The 17,414-nt window shown below is 35.7% G+C and overlaps 2 protein-coding genes across 3 annotated transcripts; both read left to right on the forward strand.

The window, feature by feature from the left end:
* The first annotated feature begins 833 nt into the window (after positions 1-833).
* Positions 834-3,591, forward strand: LOC102489211 (olfactory receptor 4K1). 2 transcript variants are annotated; one of them, XM_006165685.2, is made up of 2 exons: positions 834-1,748; positions 3,562-3,591. In XM_006165685.2, the coding sequence occupies exons 1-2, from the start codon at positions 834-836 to the stop codon at positions 3,589-3,591; spliced, it is 945 nt and encodes a 314-aa protein (XP_006165747.2). The 2 variants fall into 2 exon arrangements, with proteins under 2 accessions (XP_006165747.2, XP_027622979.1); XM_027767178.1 differs by lacking the exon at positions 3,562-3,591 and having other exon boundaries at positions 834-1,769.
* Positions 3,592-15,780: 12,189 nt separating this feature from the next.
* LOC102489620 (olfactory receptor 4K3-like) lies at positions 15,781-17,113 on the forward strand. The gene is made up of 2 exons (XM_006165686.1): positions 15,781-15,784; positions 16,158-17,113. Exons 1-2 carry the CDS (start codon positions 15,781-15,783, stop codon positions 17,111-17,113), a joined length of 960 nt encoding a protein of 319 aa, XP_006165748.1.
* Positions 17,114-17,414: the final 301 nt, after the last annotated feature.

Raw genomic sequence — 17,414 nt, forward strand, 5'->3', positions numbered from 1 at the left:
CAAGCGCACGCACCCTATAGCAAAAACCTTTCCAAAAAAAAATATTTTTTTAAATTAATTATTTTTTAACTTACATTTAATAACTGTACATCTTTACAGTGTACAAGGTTTTTCCTGCATGAATACATGAATATTAGTCAAATCAAAGACATTATCATATACATTATCATCAGATAATTTTTCATTTTTGTCTTTTAAATGTGTTATTTGTATTTTCTGTAATTCCTTTGTTCCCACCCCTATTTTTCTCTCCATTTTACCCTGCACACACTAACTCTTGTATCTACCATGGCTTTCCCTTTAATTACACCTTCCAATATTTCAGTTACTGCTATAGAGCGCAGTTATTTGGTATATATTGAGTGGGGACATACAATGCCTGTCTCATATTCTGACTTGCTTCACTTAGCATTAAATCTTCCATATTTGTCCACTTTCGATCAAATGTCAGGAATTTTTTTTAATGACTGAGTAGTATTTCGTAGAGAATTTGTCCCACATTTTTTCAGTCTACTTGTCTGTTCCTAGACTTTTGGGTTGATTCTATGTTATAGCAATTGTAAAAAAAACTGCAATAAACATGGATATGCAATTTATCTACTCTTTGGATAGATACCTAACCAATTATTTTTTTCTCATTTCTTCAATTTTCCATAGCAGTTATGGGTATTAAATATTCATCAACTTATTATTCATATAGATTTCATTAAATTAAATTGACTCAGTTGAAAGCTTGTCATGTTTCTTTTGTATATAAATTAGATGTATAGCACTGTTAACCATCATGCTCTTTTCCTGATTTTCTTTTATTTAGGTAACTATAGATTGGACACATGGCCCACACAAATGAATCGATAGTATCTGAGTTTGTACTTCGGGGACTCTCTAATTCTTGGAAACTTCAGCTTTTCTTTTTTGCCATCTTCTCTATGGTCTATGTGACATCAGTGTTAGGTAACATAATGATTATTGTCATCATTTCCTCTGACTCCCGTTTGAACTCTCCTATGTATTTCCTACTCAGTAATCTTTCTTTCATTGATATCTGCCAATCTAACTTTGCCACTCCAAAGATGCTAATGGACTTTTTTGTTGAGCACAAGACTATCTCCTTCGAGGGTTGCATGGCTCAGATATTCCTTCTTCATAGTTTTGTTGGGAGTGAGATGATGTTGCTTGTGGCTATGGCATATGACAGATTTATTGCCATATGTAAGCCCTTGCATTATAGTACAATTATGACTCGAAAGCTATGTATAATTTTTGTGTGTATTTCCTGGGCTGTGGGTATTCTTCATTCTGTGAGCCACCTGGCTTTTACAGTAGATTTGCCTTTCTGTGGCCCCAATGAGGTGGACAGTTTTTTTTGCGACCTTCCCCTGGTGATAGAATTGGCTTGCATGGATACATATGAAATGGAAATTATGACTCTAACTAACAGTGGCCTGATATCACTGAGTTGTTTTTTGGCTTTAATTATTTCCTACACCATCATTTTGATCACTGTGCAACGCCGGTCCTCCAGTGGGTCATCCAAGGCTCTTTCTACATTAACTGCCCACATCACAGTGGTGATTCTTTTCTTTGGGCCTTGCATTTATTTCTACATATGGCCTTTCAGCAGACTGCCTGTGGATAAGTTCCTTTCTGTCTTTTACACTGTTTGTACACCCTTGTTGAATCCCATCATCTACTCTCTGAGGAATGAAGATGTTAAGTCAGCCCTGCAGAAGTTGAGAAACCGTCATGTGAACTCCTGGACAAACTAGAGATCATCAAGAGAGAGTATCCTTCTGAACTTACTGAATAAAGAGCCTCCAGCAGATCACAGCATTACACCAACTATTTTTTCTAGTGATATGGGTTATTGAATTATAAATTGTTTTTTGTCTAATGTAAGGGAATTGCATAAAATAACTCCTGTTCTATTTAGATATAATTTTAACCATTTTCCCATTATTTATAATTCTAAAGTACAAATTACCTTCAAATATTTATTAATGTTTTAAAATGATAAAGATTTAGGGAATTCCAATACACATAAAATATTATTCACATTTCTCAACTTGTGATTACATTTAATTCAACACAATATTCTTTTTTAAAAAAGTGTTTTGTTTTTTTTTTTCCATAGGAGAGAGACAGAAAGAGACAGTGAAGAGAAAGTGAGAAATCCCACCCACTCCCTGCCAGGGTGGATAGCCACATTGCAATATCTTCTCCTCCATTCTTCTGTGATTTGGGGCATGCACTCACAGGTACCCATCATGATTTTCAGGTCTGGGACTTGAACCACAGTCAGCCATGTGAGAGCTTAGTGTCTTAATCAGTATGCCACCTGTTGATGCTGAACTTCTTTTTTTTATAACTTACAATAAAAATGTACAAGCAAGTTGAATTTCTGATCTTGTCACTCAATTTATTCACATTGTTATTACATATCCTGACATAAAGAAAACTTATATTTTACAACATAGATATTACTTCATAGGTTTGTTAGCTTATTCTTTGTGTGTTGAATGTTTTTAATATTTATAATTTGGTTTCTTTTAATTTTCCTTCTTGGATACTTTGTTTTTGTCAATTTTTTATTTGGTATGCATTTCTACTTATTACAAATCTTTTTCTAAGTATTTGGTGCCATCAGCAAATGTATGTCTATTTCTTTCACTTACTTATTTTTGAAATAAGATAAGTTAGTTTTGATAAATCCCATATTTCGCACAGGAAACTGTAAATATCTTTGAAATCATTTGTAAATATGGCAGATATTCAATATTCAAACTAAAAAGAATTCCATGTTTGTCTAAAACATATAAATGTGCAGAGTGACATAAATTATTTGCAACTGAGAACAAACCTGAAATTATTTATTTATATTTCTTTGAAAATGAAAGAAGGAAAGTAAAATTCATGTACAAGGAGTCTTCAAAACACCTGCACTGTGGAAAAAACTATGGATGAATTTCGAAACATTTGTACCCAAATAAACTTGTGACTTCATTCTTTTTCCTTGAACTTTAAAAAGTTCCTTTATCCATCTAATAATAAAAGTAAAAGACATCTAATTAGTGTTTTATATTTAGCCAAATATTTTCTTATGCACTCTGTCCTGAGATTTGCATTATAAAAAGGAACCTTTGGAATAGAAAGACTTTAACAACTAAAAAATACTACTTTGAAAAATAGAAAACTTGTAATTGTCTTCACTGCGGATTCAGCATTTAGCATTACAAGACCTCGTAAGTGGATTTGTGCATAGATATTAACTGTGCATGTTAAGTCCTAGTGCAAGCAGAATTTTAGACAAGGATATTCTGCCTTGTTGATTCATGCTACTTAGTGTTTTTTTTTTAAACTACAGATGTTTGGTGAACTTTACTTTTATGATGTCATACTTAGCAATGATCTTTTAAATTCATCTACCTGTTTTATATTTTTATACAGTGCTAAAAGCATTTTGGATACACAATAAACAGAAATGCATTTATGATATTGTTAGTAGTATTCTTTTTTTCTCCCTCACCTACCAGTGAAAGCAGAAAGGCATTGATTATGCAGTTGAAAAACCAGATCTTTTCACTGCTTTGATCTTTAGTATTCTCAGATGTAAAATGAAGTTGTTAATAACCATTTCATAGGAACTATGTGAGAAAAGAGGATATAGTGGAAAGAAAAAGACTGGTATGTGTAAAACATTTTACAAATAGTTTTAGTATTATTACTTTTGAACAAGTAAATCTTTAAACATCTAGGTAGATATAAATTCTGTGCAGGTAGACATTGCTGCCTCTACCTGTCACAAACTAAATTAATGGTAGCACCTATCTCTCCACAGTGTAGTGCCTGTCCCAGAGGGGGTTGCCCTGGGATCAGTGGCTCAAAGGACCAGCCTGATATTGCTTCCTGGCCAATACACCAAAATGTTGCAGAAAGCCAGATGCCAAGGAACGGAAAAGAGCACCTGGAGAGATAGGAGAACTGTTTATCACGTTGGTGGGAACAGAGGAGTTAACACTCTTAATCTTCAGCTCCGCTGAGATTTGGACAGTCTTTTATGGGTGAACTGAGGAGGGGCGTTTTCAGCATGCTTGGAGTGTCTTCCCTAATACAAAGCTGGCAGAGAAGCTGGGAATCCAAGCTGCTCAAGGTCTCTGGCCACTCAACAGTTCAGGGGAGGAGCAGCTAGCTCACAGGCAGACAAAAAGCCCAGGCAGCTATTAGCCCTGGGTTGGTTCAAGGTTTTCCACAAGTTCCAGGTTGCTACCTGTCAAAAACTAAATTAATGGTATGTGTGTACCCTCCTTATATCAATATTTTCTATCTTACTAAAATTCATAGCTCAAAATTTAGTTGTTTTTTTGTTTGTTTCTTTCTTAAGATTTTTGCCATAGGGAACATGTGCTTGCCAGAGAAAGACAGAGAGAGAGAAAGTGAGAAACCACTCGCAGATGGGGATGGTCATGCCATAATTCCTTCCCCTCTTTTCTCCTTCCCCTCTTTTCTCTTCTTGAGATTTTGGACACATGTACATGCACACCAGCATGATTTTCAAGCCACTGAGTCCATGACTCAAACTGCAATGACGTGGGAATCCAGCACTTTAACCACAATGCCAACTGCTGGCCTCTAAATCTAGATTTTTTTTTTTTGAGAGGTTTTTGCTATAGGGCGCGTGCGCTTGCCAGACAGACAGAGAGAGACAGAGAGACAGAAAGCAGGAAATCACCCCCCAGGGGGGATGGCCACGCCGCAATCCCTTCTCCTCCATTCTCCTCTTGGGATCTTGGGCACGCATGCACACGCGCCCGGTGTGAGTTTAAGCTGCCAGATCCGGGACTTGAATCGTGGTTGACTACATGGGAGTCCAGCGACTTAGCCATTACACTAACTGCTGGTCCCTCTAAATCTAGAATTTTGTAGTGATCATTTACTAGCAATAAAATTTAATACGTTTTGTTTACTTAAGTGAAATATGTTTGATAACAAAATAAACATAAAACGTGCACAACATACTTTCAGGATTATACAAAGAAGAATTGATCTTGTCAAAATCTTAAAATCAAATATGTCAGAAATTGAATTAACACACATACTTAATTGATAGTTAATTGTAGGTATTGACTTGACTGGATTGAAGGATGCCTGGAAGGCTGGCGATCCATTATTTCTAATTATGTCCATGAGAGTATTTCCCCTCAATATTAGCATGTGAGTCCGTGGGTTGAGAGAAGACTTGTTTTTGATATAGGTAGACATCATTCAGTCAGCTGGGAGGGACAGAGAAGTTGGGATTCTGTTTTCTTCTCTCTCTCTCTCTGTCCTTCCTTCCAGAGAATGCGGTGTGTTTCACTGCTGCAGACCACCTACTTCATCCCTGCTCTGTAGCTCAACCTTTGGCTTCATTTGTTCTGCTGGTTCTTTGTCCTGCACCCCTCCAGCCAGCCACTCTCTAAGTTCTCTAACCCTTGGACTCTGAACTCATGGGGTGCTCAGACCTACAGCTTCCTGAGGACCCTCTTAAACCCTGGGAACTGCATCTGGTTCCCTTGCTTTTGAGTCTTTGAGCTGTTTCTCCAACTTGCAGATAGCCTATTGTGGGACTTCACCTTATGAACATGTGAGAACATTCCAATAATAAATTCCTTCTTTTGTATGTATATTTATCCTGTTGGCTCTACTTCTCTATAGAAACTTCACCAATACAATGAAAATAGAATATAGATTTTGACAAATGTCATAGTGGAGAAAACACACTATAGAAACGAGACAGAAAATTGTACTCACTTTTGGAGTCAAAAAGATATATGGAAGGCTGGTAGGCGGTGTAGTGGTTCAGACACTGGATTCCGACATTCCTGACCATGGTTCAAGTCCTGGACCTGGCAGCTTGCTTTCTTCCTCTCCTTTTATCTCTTTCTCTCTCTTTCTCTGGTCAAATTTGAGTGATAACAAATAAATTAAAAATAGATAATTATTTTCTTAAAAAATAATATATGAAAAGAAGAGTAGATTTGGACATCAATGTTTGGAATGTACATTAGTTTCCTAGGGCCGCTATAACAAATTTTCTTAAAATGGGTGACGTAAAGCAAATACTGTCTCACAGTTGTGGAGATTAGAAGTTCAAAAGAAATGTGGTGACATCTGTGTGAAAAATGGTCCTGCTCCTATGATGGTTAATTTTTGGTGTCAATTTGATTAATTTAAGGGATACACATATATCTGGAAAAAACTCTTTTTTGTGTGTGTCTATGAGGGTGTTCCCAAAAGGCAGAAGCATTTAAAGCAGTGAAGTGAGTAAAGAAGATCCTCCCTTACCAGGGTGAGCAGGCACCATCTATTTAATTCCTTTAGAGCCCAGATACACCAAAAAGGAAGAGGAAGGATAAATTCTTTCTCTTTGATTTGAGACATCTATTTCCTTCAGAGCACCTGATTCTTGGCCTTCAGACTCTGGAAACATACATTAGAACACTTGACTTGTGCAGTTTTTAATTTTTCAAAAAATACTTTTCAGGGCCAGAAGAAAGCATAGTGGTTACATCACTGAACTATCACAAGGCCGACTGTGGTTTGAGTCCCAGACCTGGTGGCTTGAAACTCACTCTGGGCATGTGTGCATGCATGCCCAAGATCCCAGGAGAATGGAAGAGATGGGATTGTGATATGGCCATCTCTCCTGGGATGATTTATCACTGTCTCTGTCTCTCTCTCTCTCTCAAGTAATCTCATGCACCCTAAGGCAAAAACCTCTAAAATACTTTCCTCCTTTCTACTTCATATTATGATGCCTATAACATATATAGATATTTAAAGTGTACAAAAATGAGAGGGGTAAGGTGAAAATGTGGTCAGCCTTCCACATCTGTGGGTTCTGTAGCAGGAGTTCAACCAACTGCTGATCAAAAGTATTTGGAAAAAATTTCAATTAAAATGTATAATAATAAAAAAGTAACACAAATAAAAAATAGTTAGAAACAGCAGGTGGCATAGTGGTCAAGGCACTGGACTCCTATGTAGCCACCACAGTTTGAGTCCTGGACCTGGCACCTTGCTTTAATATTTTCCTTCTGTCTCTCTGGTGAGCACATGTGCCATGTAGCAAATTAAGATAAATAAATAAACAATAATGAAAGTAAATAAACATTTTTCTAAAAAATACAGTAAAACAACTGTTGCATTTACATTATGTTAGGAAGTGTAAGTAATCTAGACGGTTGAAAATATATGGAGGATGTATGTAGGTTACATGCAAATTCTGTACCATTTTATATAAGGAACTTCAGCATCTGTGGATTTGGAATATGCTGGGGTCCTGGAATCATCTTCCACGAATGCTAAGGGCTTGCTGCATACTGCCAGAGGGTCTCACCACATTATAAAATATATAATATTTATAGATATAATATATAATCTTTAGAAAGTTTATGGAAAATGCATGCTATAAAAAAAAAACTATGCATGATTTCAACATTTTTAACACCAAAATAAACTTGTACTGTAGTACCTTTTTTCTATGAAATATCTGAAGTCTTCTTATACATTTACTTTAATTAATTCATACACATAATAATTTAATGTTAATATTATTTAGATTTAGACTGTGACAAGGGAGAGATCATTAAAAGAGGGTAAATGTAGTTGTAAGATTCTGAGTCACTGTCTTTTCCTCTTGTGATAAATGCTTCACTTGCACTTAGAGCTGAACAATATAAAAAATTTCACTATCTTGTTTTTGTGAAAAGTAATAAAAATTAATAACTCCCATAGCAAGATGACATAATCGTTAGAAAGAGCGTTCTTTAATTGGCTATTGCTGTCCATGGGATTGGTAGTCTAATATTTGGGGACTTGAAGGGTGTGGTATTTAAACGTTTGTTTTACGGACTGTTGTGACTCACTAAAAAATGCATTTTAGAGGCTCTTCTTCTTCAATCTGTTGTTGCTCCCCTGGGATTCACTCACAATTTGTAAGTGGATCTTAATCACAACAAACTAAAGAACAAAATATAGATACTACAACACTCAGAGTGTTAAACAGATTCTGAGCTAAAGTTATTATTAGATCTCAAATAGTCTGCATTCTTGAGCATAAGTACTTAAAGTTTGTATGTGAGATGTTAGAATCTGAAACAAACCATCAAATTGTCTATTACTGTGCCTACTAGCACAAGTGATGGATTGAAGCAACAAAGTAAAAGTACTCATGTTGACATATATAGTTCAGAGAGAAAAGAGATGATGGTAGAGAATAGAATGAGACCAAATTTTCATTTTAAAGATAATAGACTTCCTCAGATGTAGGTTCTCAGCCATCGGGCCTTTAATTAGACACTATGTGCTAGTTAAATATGTGTTTTTTAGGTATGAAAACTCCTGTTGACTAGCAGTGTGCCCTGTGACACTAACTTCACTGGTAAACCTTAACTTGCACTGTTCACAACAGTACCTCCTGCAGAGCATTGTAAGGATAAATAAGATGCTGCATTGATGTTTAGCTTAGTACCGTGCATGAAATTGACTAAGAAAAGAGTGTCTGTTAATTAATCTCTAATTAATTAATGATTAACAGGAGCCCTTTTTTCCCATCATTTTACAAATATAGAAAGTCATGATTTGATATTTTTTCACATTGAGGACCTCATCTATATTTTATTCTTTTGCATTCTCTTGTATCAAACTCTGGAAACATACATTAGAACACTTGACTTGTGCAGTTTTTAATTTTTCAAAAAATACTTTTCAGGGCCAGAAGAAAGCATAGTGGTTACATCACTGAACTATCACAAGGCCGACTGTGGTTTGAGTCCCAGACCTGGTGGCTTGAAACTCACTCTGGGCATGTGTGCATGCATGCCCAAGATCCCAGGAGAATGGAAGAGATGGGATTGTGATATGGCCATCTCTCCTGGGATGATTTATCACTGTCTCTGTCTCTCTCTCTCTCTCAAGTAATCTCATGCACCCTAAGGCAAAAACCTCTAAAATACTTTCCTCCTTTCTACTTCATATTATGATGCCTATAACATATATAGATATTTAAAGTGTACAAAAATGAGAGGGGTAAGGTGAAAATGTGGTCAGCCTTCCACATCTGTGGGTTCTGTAGCAGGAGTTCAACCAACTGCTGATCAAAAGTATTTGGAAAAAATTTCAATTAAAATGTATAATAATAAAAAAGTAACACAAATAAAAAATAGTTAGAAACAGCAGGTGGCATAGTGGTCAAGGCACTGGACTCCTATGTAGCCACCACAGTTTGAGTCCTGGACCTGGCACCTTGCTTTAATATTTTCCTTCTGTCTCTCTGGTGAGCACATGTGCCATGTAGCAAATTAAGATAAATAAATAAACAATAATGAAAGTAAATAAACATTTTTCTAAAAAATACAGTAAAACAACTGTTGCATTTACATTATGTTAGGAAGTGTAAGTAATCTAGACGGTTGAAAATATATGGAGGATGTATGTAGGTTACATGCAAATTCTGTACCATTTTATATAAGGAACTTCAGCATCTGTGGATTTGGAATATGCTGGGGTCCTGGAATCATCTTCCACGAATGCTAAGGGCTTGCTGCATACTGCCAGAGGGTCTCACCACATTATAAAATATATAATATTTATAGATATAATATATAATCTTTAGAAAGTTTATGGAAAATGCATGCTATAAAAAAAAAACTATGCATGATTTCAACATTTTTAACACCAAAATAAACTTGTACTGTAGTACCTTTTTTCTATGAAATATCTGAAGTCTTCTTATACATTTACTTTAATTAATTCATACACATAATAATTTAATGTTAATATTATTTAGATTTAGACTGTGACAAGGGAGAGATCATTAAAAGAGGGTAAATGTAGTTGTAAGATTCTGAGTCACTGTCTTTTCCTCTTGTGATAAATGCTTCACTTGCACTTAGAGCTGAACAATATAAAAAATTTCACTATCTTGTTTTTGTGAAAAGTAATAAAAATTAATAACTCCCATAGCAAGATGACATAATCGTTAGAAAGAGCGTTCTTTAATTGGCTATTGCTGTCCATGGGATTGGTAGTCTAATATTTGGGGACTTGAAGGGTGTGGTATTTAAACGTTTGTTTTACGGACTGTTGTGACTCACTAAAAAATGCATTTTAGAGGCTCTTCTTCTTCAATCTGTTGTTGCTCCCCTGGGATTCACTCACAATTTGTAAGTGGATCTTAATCACAACAAACTAAAGAACAAAATATAGATACTACAACACTCAGAGTGTTAAACAGATTCTGAGCTAAAGTTATTATTAGATCTCAAATAGTCTGCATTCTTGAGCATAAGTACTTAAAGTTTGTATGTGAGATGTTAGAATCTGAAACAAACCATCAAATTGTCTATTACTGTGCCTACTAGCACAAGTGATGGATTGAAGCAACAAAGTAAAAGTACTCATGTTGACATATATAGTTCAGAGAGAAAAGAGATGATGGTAGAGAATAGAATGAGACCAAATTTTCATTTTAAAGATAATAGACTTCCTCAGATGTAGGTTCTCAGCCATCGGGCCTTTAATTAGACACTATGTGCTAGTTAAATATGTGTTTTTTAGGTATGAAAACTCCTGTTGACTAGCAGTGTGCCCTGTGACACTAACTTCACTGGTAAACCTTAACTTGCACTGTTCACAACAGTACCTCCTGCAGAGCATTGTAAGGATAAATAAGATGCTGCATTGATGTTTAGCTTAGTACCGTGCATGAAATTGACTAAGAAAAGAGTGTCTGTTAATTAATCTCTAATTAATTAATGATTAACAGGAGCCCTTTTTTCCCATCATTTTACAAATATAGAAAGTCATGATTTGATATTTTTTCACATTGAGGACCTCATCTATATTTTATTCTTTTGCATTCTCTTGTATCAAAGTTATATATATATATTTATGTACATATTAGTCACATGTCATTGTAAGGTAACTGAATCAAATCTTTTATATTCAAAAGCTTTTATCCAATTTGATGAAATATCTACAAAATAAGAAGGCAATTTCCTTTTATTTTTTATTTCATTTTTCTTTTATACATTTAATCATATTTAGCTTACAAAGTGAATGTTTCAACATGTGATCATTTCTCCCTAGTCCAGTTGATAACACTATAAAATACTTTGAACAGATAATATCACATTTATTTGTCCCCTTAATGCTCAGCCTCTATTTTTCTTCTAAATGTCCTTCCTCAGACACTCCTCTTTCACACACACTATTTCTGGTATTTACATCCATTTACTGCATTTCTATATCCTTTAGTCAATCAGTTTCAGTCATAGAGTGCAGACACTCGGTATATATTAAGTGGGGACATACACTGTCTCTACTTTATTGCCTGGCTTGCTTCACTCAGCAGTAAATCTTCCATATTCTTCCACTTTCTGTCAAAAGCCAGGGTTGTGTTTTTTTTTTTTTTATGGCTGAATAGTATTCCATAAAGTATATAATATGGTAATCTTCATTGACAAAAATTTATCTACTCTCCCATGTCTTTGGTTGCCTTTTACATGTCTTATATCTATAGCACTGTCACAAAGACCATTAAAATATTGCAGTTATAAATTTAAGCTGAGCAACCTAGAATTGGATCCAAGTGAGAAGCTTTTACAATTTGGCCTCTTTCCTTTCCACTTTGCTCCTTTCTTTCTGCTTGACTGGAATGCTTTTAGTTTGCTCTCCTGGCCCAGCCAAATTGATTTATGAGTCTAGAGAGTACTCCATATAAATTTCACATTCTCTTTCGATGAAAAGTTGATTTCACATTCAGTTGATTGTTAGCTTAGACAGAGTCCTATGATTGCTTTCCAAAGTCAGTGACCAAGGAGAGATTATCCCTGGGATACTCTGATGTCAAACATAGGGCACTATTTGAATGAAGTAGAAATCTGGGGGAAAAAAAAGTTTGAAACCTGAAGCAGATGTCATAATAAAACAACAAATGTCCTCTCTTTCCCAGTGATATATATCTGGAAGATAATTCTAACTCCAGTTTATACCACTTCTTTCCTTTTACAGGTTAAAGCTGGTAAACTAAAGACAAAGTAACTTCAGGTGAATACAGAGACAGCTGTCAAAAAGGCATGGCATATCTTCAGTGTCTGCTTTCCTTTTTTGTGAGATTTGCATTACACTGCTTTAATAAATTATATATTCATTGTAGAATAAATTACTCCAATATTTTATTTTGCTTTTGGTCTTTTAAAAGACTTAGAGATTGTTAATCTTTTCAGAAGCAGATGTTTTTCTATTCAGATTGGCTTTATCTATATGAAAGTTAAGGTTTTCAATGTAATTTTCAGTTATTATAGTATATTAACATAAGTAATATTTATAACTTTGTAATTAATATAACTTTTTAAAATATACACTATCATGAGTAAGGAGTCAAAAATATAGACAATTGTGGTGAATTGTATGAGAAAGGAATTCTTCCCATTTTGTTCATCATTAAATCTTTTTTTATTATTTTATTTAAGTTTATTTATTATTATCATTATTATTTTCCAGTTTGATCAGAGAAAGACAGGGAGAGAGAGAGAGAGGAAGTGAGAAAGCAAGCCACTAGGTCTGAGACTTGAACCGTTTTCAGCCATGTGGGAGTCCAGTGCCTTTAACCACCATGCCACTTGCCGGCCCCTGTTCATCATTAAATCTGTGAGCCTATGAGGAGCATAATTATAGTAGGTGCTCAGAAGTTGAAATGAATGAATGAACATATTCAGGTTAAAGGGGGAAAAAAAAAACAGTAAGAAGTGAAGTCAGGAATTATACTCATATCTTCTGATCTCTAACTGTGTGCTCTTATGTGGTGGCATCCTGTGGAAATTTTCATTTTTTGTCTTTCAATGAAAACTGGCTGATCACACAACTCTGAATAAAGTATATTATTGTCTGTTACTTTGGGAAAAAATATAATTTTTTAGAGCAATTCTGCCTGTATTTGTAGAACTAATTAAGTCAATTAGATTAAAATGAGACAAAGCTGGCCTTGTAGGCTAGTTGTTAAGGGAATTGGATCCCTCACAGCCAACCGCAGTTCACATTCCATGTACATCAGCTTGAAAAACACATTGGACATGGGAGCAAGCACATTCCAAATCCTGACAGGATGGAGAAATGGAGAAAAGGGATTGCAGAGTGACCATGCCCCATGAGAGAGTGCTTTCACCTTTTCTTTCTTTCTCTGGTAAGCATGTGTGCTCTCTAGTGATTGTACATAATATTAATTGTAGACAATGTGAAAATATATTTGTTACTTTGAAAACACTTGTCAGGCCTTTTATGCATAAGATGCATACATCTTGTATAATACATAAGATGACATTTTAAGATGCTCAAGGGTCTACCAAAAATTAATTTCTATTTTAAAATATTTTTAACAGTCTCTATATTTTAAAGTTATTTCATGAAAAAATAATCTTAACTGTCTAGTATGTTTAGAGACACATAAATAGTTCTTCCCAGATTCTGAGATCTGGCCATGAATTCTGTTTTTAAAGGCTTTTCCTGGAGATCACAAATTGTTTCCATTTCGTTTTGAGTGATAAAAATAGCACCGCACTTTGATATAAAAATAAATAATTGTTTTCAAGTTCTTTATGGAGAGTAAGTAAAGAATTTGGATAGCAAATTATCTGTTCATATTTTATTCTTTAAAAGAAAAAGGTGAGATCAGCAAGCGGCATAATGGTTATGTCACTGGACTCCCACATAGTCAATCGTGGTTTAAGTCCTGGACCTAGCAGCTTAAAACTCATGCTAGACAAGTGTGCTTGTGTGCCCAAAATCCCCAGCGGAGAATAGAGAAAGGATTGAGGAATGGCTAACGCACCTTGGGGGAAAGTTCTCACTTTCTGTCTCTCTGTCTCTCTCTGTCTTTCTGATGAGCACACACACCCTATAGCAAAACTCTCTCTCAAAAAAAAAAAAAAAAAGAAAAAAAAAAGAAGGCTAGTTTTTAATATATCTTCTTTTTAAGACTAAATTTATGGTTTTCTAAAATTCTAAACATATTTAAGCCAATGAGGCAGAATATTATTTTTTAAAAGCCAAATCTGGATCATCCAATGGTGTGGAGATTAAAGCAGCTGGATCCTACATGGCCCACTGCACAGTTAGAGCCCCCGACTTGACGACAAGAAAAACACACCAAGTGTCTATGTGTGTGTCTAAACTCCCAAAAGAAGAATGGAGAAGAGATTGCAGTGTGGCCATCACCCCTATTTAATTAGAGTTGCTTTCTCATGCTATACCTTCTTCCATCTCGTTCTAACGAGTACACACATACTACATTGTTTTTTTCTAATTGTATTTTTTACAAGTATTTATTTTTAAAAAGCCAATTTCGTATGTCAAGTCCATAATAAGTTAAAAATGAAATTTCCACTCCAATAATTTTTAATAAACTTGTAAAACTTATTTGATGTTTCTGAAGAGAGTGCTTATTTTACATAATTACATCATTGCATTTGCTCACTGTTGCCTTTGAAGTGCATCAGGGCTTCCTCATCATTTTCCTCACTTTCCTAAATGTTAACTTGCCTAGGGAAGCTTTTCTGACAATCTGGTTATAGTTGATATTTATTAATTCTGCTTTATTTTCTCTATAGAATTAATCACTAATGGACACATTACATGTTTTATTGATTTATTTTTAGTTTAATGATGTAACCATTAAACCATTTTCTGGTCCCCCTGGCATGAGTTTTAAGCCACTGGGTCCAGGACTCAAACCATGTAAGCTACGTAGAAGTCCAGTGATGTAACCATGACACCATCTACTGGTCCCTACCCTGCTTTTTTAAAGTCTTTTCTCAAGAGTCTGGGAGTACATGGTATATAGAAAAGACAAATGGGACCAGCTGATGGCATAATCGTTTTGTTGCTAGACTTGCACATGGGCGACCACAGTTTCAGTCCTGGACCAAGCAGGTTGAACTCATGCATGTGTGTATGCATACCCAAGAGACCGAGGGGAGATTAGAGCATGGCAGGATGGCCTTCCTTGGGGTAGGCAGGGGGTTATTTCTCATTCTTGTCTCTCTGTCTTTCTCTCTCTAGTGAGCACACATGCCCTATAGCAAAACTATCTCTTAAAAAAATAAAGAGAAGACAAGACAATTTGTTGAATAAATTAACTACACCTGAGATGCCACTCAATAGACTATGAGAAACATTTTATTTATGATGATATTAACCTTGTTAGAGAAGGAAGAGGTTGTAAAATCTTCAGAAAAAAATAATTCAAATATAAATTTAATTAGTAAATATACCATGCTATTTAAAATTGCAGTCACTCTCATCTTCATGTAGCAGATAGTTAACTAGGTTAAATAGTATTAAATACAACTCGTGTACTGGGAAGTCATATTGAGAAGGGTAAAGACTACGACCAAAATACTAAGAATAATTTCTGACTGAAAAGAAAATATGCTCTGAGGGTCTAGGAAGACACTTCTTTCACTGCTAGATCATCTGTCTCTCATTGCTGCAAACTTCTAGTTATTTGTATATAGAAAAGTGAATAGAATCCCTTGCTCATACTAGATTTACTTGTCACAAATTTATTCCTCTCTGTTATCATTACAGTTATCTCGAAAGCATGGCCACATCCTACCCCTTCTTCTGATGTCATTTCTGCAGTTACCAGACTGGTTTACATCTTGTTAAACTTGGCCTAAATTTGCTCTCCCTCCAAGATTCTATAAAAGGCGCTAGAATCATTTTTAGCCATTCATAATCCGAATGCGTAAGTACAGTTTTCATGACTTTCAAAGTGTTATTGAGATCTTCTTCACTTCTTTAAAACATGTTCGAATACAATAACCAATGCTGCAGTCTCTCGCCTTCTTCTTTCCAGATAGACTTATCTGTGAGTTAAATAAATCTACCATCTATCCATCATCTATTATCAATCCATAAATGAAAAAATAAAGAATAAGTCATGTAATTATCTGAGAATAACAGGGAAAATAAGAATTTCTAACAATGATGTGAACACTTATTGTCTTATAACCTTATCATAGTATTTTTATATTTATTAGAATTGAAGCACCCATTTCATTTCTGAAATGGTGAAAGGCTTATTCTTATGTTATCTTTAATATTTTTCTTCCTTCCAGATAACTTCAGCAGTCCATATTCCGTTAATGGATGGGACAATGAGTCAGTGGTTACTGAGTTCATTATGCTGGGCCTATCCAGCTCTCGAGAAATCCAGCTCTTCCTTTTCTTTATCTTCTCTGTGTTTTATGGAGCTGCAGTGCTGGGAAACCTCCTTATCATCCTCACAGTAATTACTGACTCTCGCTTGCATTCCCCAATGTACTTTCTCCTCAGCAATCTCTCCTTCATTGATGTGTGCCAGGCTACCTTTGCCACTCCCAAGATGATTGCAGATTTCCTCAGTGAACATAAGACCATCACTTTCCAAGGATGTATGTCACAGATCTTTTTCTTGCATGTTTTTGGAGGTAGTGAGATGGTGCTCCTGGTTGCCATGGCCTATGATAGATACATCGCTATTTGCAAACCTCTGCACTACATGACCATCATGAGTCGAAGGGTGTGCACCATTCTGGTAGGGGTCTCCTGGACCATGGGCATCCTGCACTCAGCCAGCCATCTGGCACTTACAGTCAATCTGCCTTTCTGTGGACCCAACAAGGTAGATAACTTTTTTTGTGACCTCCCCCTAGTGATCAAGCTGGCCTGCTTAGACACCTATGTTTTGGAGATCCTGGTGCTCACCAACAGTGGCCTGCTCTCGCTTATTTGTTTCCTCCTTTTGCTCATTTCCTACATTGTCATTCTTGCTACTGTCCATCACCAAGCCTCTGGTGGGACGTCCAAGGCATTCTTCACTCTGTCTGCCCACATTACTGTTGTGGTTCTGTTCTTTGGTCCGTTAATCTTCATCTATATTTGGCCCTTTGAAAGCTTTCCAATTGATAAGTTTATTTCTGTGTTTTTCACTGTCTTTACTCCTCTCCTTAACCCTGTAATTTACACTTTGAGGAATAAAGATGTAAAGGAAGCCATCAAGAAGCTAAGGAGTCGGGGTCAGCAGACAGCATAGCAGTTACATTGCAGGACTCCCAGACCCAGTGGATTGAAATCATATCAGGTGTGTGTGCACACAGGGCCAAGATCTTGGGAGGAAAATGTAGGAGAAAGGATTTCAGTGTGTCTTTCACCCCTTCCCCGGGGGGGGTGTGTTATTTCTCATTTTCTCTCTCACTATGTCTTCTCTCTCTCTCACCAGCAAATACATGCACTGTAAGGCAAAAATTCTGTTTAAAAAGAAAAAAAAAAGCTAAGGAATCTACATGTGCATTCTAAGCAGGTTTTTAGACAGTTGTGTGGAAATAATACAAATT

This window comes from Tupaia chinensis, unplaced genomic scaffold (genome assembly GCF_000334495.1).
Source record: "Tupaia chinensis unplaced genomic scaffold, TupChi_1.0 Scaffold143986_1, whole genome shotgun sequence".
NCBI classification, from domain to species: domain Eukaryota; kingdom Metazoa; phylum Chordata; class Mammalia; order Scandentia; family Tupaiidae; genus Tupaia; species Tupaia belangeri.